We start from the raw sequence: 3,891 nt of genomic DNA, 5'->3' as shown, positions 1-3,891 counted from the left end.
CTTCATCAATCCCAATCAATTCTAGTATCTTCTTTTTGGGGATTTCATTTGTCCAACTCATTCTGGATATAGTGTACTAGACAGAATTGTTTACATGTTGACTCTCCCTTTAGATTGCATTTTGACTTTTTCTGTGTCAGCATCTAGGAGAGTACATGACATATAGCAAACAATAAATGTTTATTGGGCTAACTAAGTATAGTGATTTTTTTTTTAAATTTAGGGTTGGGCTATATGGTGATTAAGATCTCTTCCAAATATATTAAGATGCTGGTATCCTGTGATTTTCTCCAGTAGGAACCATGGTGAATGCTGCCCAAAATGAGAGTGATGTCATCTTCATCCTTTTAGGATTCTCTGATTACCCAGAGCTCCAGATCCCTTTATTCCTGCTATTCCTGGTAATATATATGATTACTGTAGCAGGAAACTTGGGCATGATTGTGATCATCAGGATTAACCCCAAACTCCATACACCAATGTACTTATTCCTTAGTCACTTGTCTTTTTTAGATTTCTGTTACTCTACTGTAATTACACCCAAATTGTTACAAATCTTGGTTGTGGAAGACAGAAGCATCTCTTTTGCTCCCTGTATCACACAATATTCTTTTGCTGCAATCTGTGTGGTCACAGAGGCATTCTTATTAGCAGTGATGGCCTATGACCGCTTTGTGGCAATTTGCAATCCCTTGCTCTATATAGTTGTCATGTCCCAGAAACGCTGTGCCCTGCTGCTGACAGCAGCATATACATGGGGCATAATTTCTTCTAGCATGTTCATCTACTCACTGCTTATTTTATCATTTTCTGGGACCAACATCATTAATAATTTTCTCTGCGAGTATTCTGCTATCCTTTCTGCCTCCATCTCTGATACACATGTTACAGAGATGATCTTTTTTATCCTTGCTAATTTTAACACATTTTTCACCCTCATTATTGTACTCACATCCTACCTTTTAATTTTTGTCACTGTCCTGAAGATGAATTCAGCAAGTGGGAGATATAAAGCCTTCTCTACTTGTGCCTCTCACCTGACAGGTGTTACCATCTTCTTTGGAATCATCCTCTTCCTTTACTGTGTGCCCAGTTCTAAAAGCTCATGGCTTCTAGTAAGAGTAAACACCATTTTTTATACAGTGGTGATCCCCATGCTGAACCCCTTGATATATAGTTTGAGGAACAAAGATGTGAAAGAAACGATCAAGAAAGTAATAGAAGTGCCAGCTAGGTGGCACAGTGGATAGATCGAATGTTGACCTTGGAGTCAGGGAGCTATTAGTTCAAATATGGCCTCACACACGTACTAGCTATGTGACCCTGGAAAAGTCACTTAACCCTGTTTGCCTACTTCCCTCATTTCTAAATTACACTAGAAAAGAAAATAGCAATCTACTCCTGTATCTTTGCCAAGAAAATCCTTGATGTAGTCACACTAAGTCAGACATGGCTCATTTATGAAACTACAACAAAATATTTTCTCACCAAAATTATTGGTATTGATGATTGATTCATCTCCTGGTTGTCCTGATGTGGGAATTTTAATAGAGATATTTATTAATATACTTATTACTTCATAATAATGTAGTAATTTGTAGTTTCTGACATTTGACTACTACAGGTGTCCATAAGAGATCCATGAGCCCAGACACAAATGAAGAAGCAACATTGTTTAAAGTGAAAACAATTACTTCAGAAAAAGAAACACAAAACAAAAAGAAAAATAAACAATCAAAAAAAAGCAATCAAATTATCCCTCAAAAAAACAAAATTTTTCTACATACCCTAATAGGATGAAGACAGTCTTATAACAAAAATGATCTTCTATCACTTGGTGGTAAAATAAATTTACTCTTTTCACAACACTGTATATCTGTTTTCTTCCTGCAACCTTCTTTTCTCACTAAAGTATGGTGAAGAAAGGATAAAAAATGAGGTGAAAGCTGGGTTCGGGGAGTTTGGTTAGTTGTTAGAAACATAAATTTTAGCATCAACCACTGAGAGTGTTGAAATAGACAGAGTTGACTAAATACTAAAACAATGAATCAGAAAGACTCATTTCATTGTAGTCTAACATATTCTAATAAATTAAGAGTGCAGATCAACAATGTATTAACAAGGAAAAAAATGCCTTGACTATTCCTCTTTTGATATGAATAATTAAATCTTAGAAAGAGCTCCTTTATTTAAAAAAATAGATTTTCTTTTGTCTTTTTCCTGAAGTTCTCAATCTTTTCTATCAGGACCCCTTCATAGTCTTAAAAATCAAGGACGTCAACAAAGTTTTTTTTCTCTGAGATATATCTGTAATTATATACTATATTCAAAATTAAAATACCTTAGTATTAGTATGCTTTTATTTTTTTACCTTAAATGCCCCATGAAACTACCCCATTACTTTCCTGTAGTTTTGACTAACTGAATTAAAATCCCGTCTTTTACAGGAAGCCTTTCCTCTGCTAGATAGAAATACAGATAGATAATGATTTATGTCTGTCTGCATGAATATATATATGTGTGTGTGTGTGTGTGTTTATGTACCAATATATGTGTATATATACACACATAACACAATGCAGGTATGTATTTATAGCTGTATACATATGCATGGACACATATATGTATGTGTATACCTACATTCATACATACATACATATGCGCATATTTATTATAGCATTCCAATTTAGATTTCAAGCACCTTGTGGAATGGAAATATCATTTGACTTTTATGTGTGTCCAGAATTTAACACAGTTCTTGCCACATAGAAGGTGTTTACATATTTTTATTAAGTGAGAATGAGTGGAAAGATGTCAGGGACCATGAGAGCTCTTTGGATCATACTTAGAGAACTACTGCTTTAAAATTTTCTCATTCTGATCCTTCTTTCAAAGATCAAATATGTAATAACTCTTATTTCATTCTAGATAATAACAAAATTCTACAATAGGTCTCAAATACCTATGAAATAGCCGACTTTCAAGACTAAATAAGGCATAAAATATATATTGTTCTGAGAGCTATAAATCAAGTCAATGTCAATGTATTCAGCACCCATGATCTACCTAGTACTCTGTTAATCTATTGGTATAAAAAGAAAGTCAAAAACAGTCCTTATCCTCAAGAAACTAGCAATTTAATTGGAGAAACCATGCAAACATCTATGTATAGAAAATATATATATATATAAAGAGCATATTATTATAAAAAATATCCAGAGATTATTTGATAGTGACTGATACCAATCAAAATGATCAACATGCAGACATGTAAGAGGTGAAACTCAGTTCATTATAAACATCAGCATAGTTTGAGTGTTCTTAATCAACTTTAAGTAATGAACAGAGATCATTTTAAAGCTTATATACTCTTCCATGACATCAGTAGAAGAAAAGAAAAAAAAGAAGATTTAATTTTGGATTATAGATGACAGGAGGATTTAATAATTTAAGACCACTGGAAGGAGAAAATAAAGATTCACATTTCAAAATACATTCACTTAAGACATCCATTTAAAAACCACGTGAAGGAAAAAAAACAACCTTCAGATCTAGTTAATCCATAATCAATTTAAAATGAAAAATTCTGTGCTTTACAATCACCAGGTAGATATCATAAATTATTTTACCTCATCTGATTTTTTTTATTTCCATCAAAATAATTAGAAGTCTTAGCTATTTTAGCAATCTTAACAAATCCTCAGCCAGCTACACAACTTAAACTTGCCATGTTGGACCCAAATGATAATGGAAGAAAAGAAAATTAATAATAATATTAATAAAAATAATTATAAAACTTTTCTTACAAGACATGTGAGATTACATCAGAGAGAAGACACTAGTAGTTGGTGGAGGGCAAGGGAAAGCTTATTGCAAATGGTGGGATTTTAG

The 3,891-nt window shown here is 33.0% G+C and overlaps 1 protein-coding gene across 1 annotated transcript; it reads left to right on the top strand.

Annotated features, from left to right (window-relative positions):
* The first annotated feature begins 302 nt into the window (after positions 1 to 302).
* On the top strand, positions 303 to 1,250 carry LOC114042032 (olfactory receptor 5D18-like). The gene has a single exon (XM_027860744.1). It carries the CDS (start codon positions 303 to 305, stop codon positions 1,248 to 1,250), a length of 948 nt encoding a protein of 315 aa, XP_027716545.1.
* The last annotated feature ends 2,641 nt before the right edge of the window (positions 1,251 to 3,891 follow it).

Source organism: Vombatus ursinus, unplaced genomic scaffold (genome assembly GCF_900497805.2).
Source record: "Vombatus ursinus unplaced genomic scaffold, bare-nosed wombat genome assembly UNPS02014241.1, whole genome shotgun sequence".
Taxonomy (NCBI): domain Eukaryota; kingdom Metazoa; phylum Chordata; class Mammalia; order Diprotodontia; family Vombatidae; genus Vombatus; species Vombatus ursinus.
Note: the sequence above shows the minus strand (reverse complement) of the source record. Positions and strands in the feature narration are given on the sequence as shown.

Coding starts and splice junctions, on each gene's coding strand:
- LOC114042032 (XM_027860744.1), top strand. CDS start 303: ATGGTGAATGCTGCCCAAAATGAGAGTGATGTCATCTTCATCCTTTTA.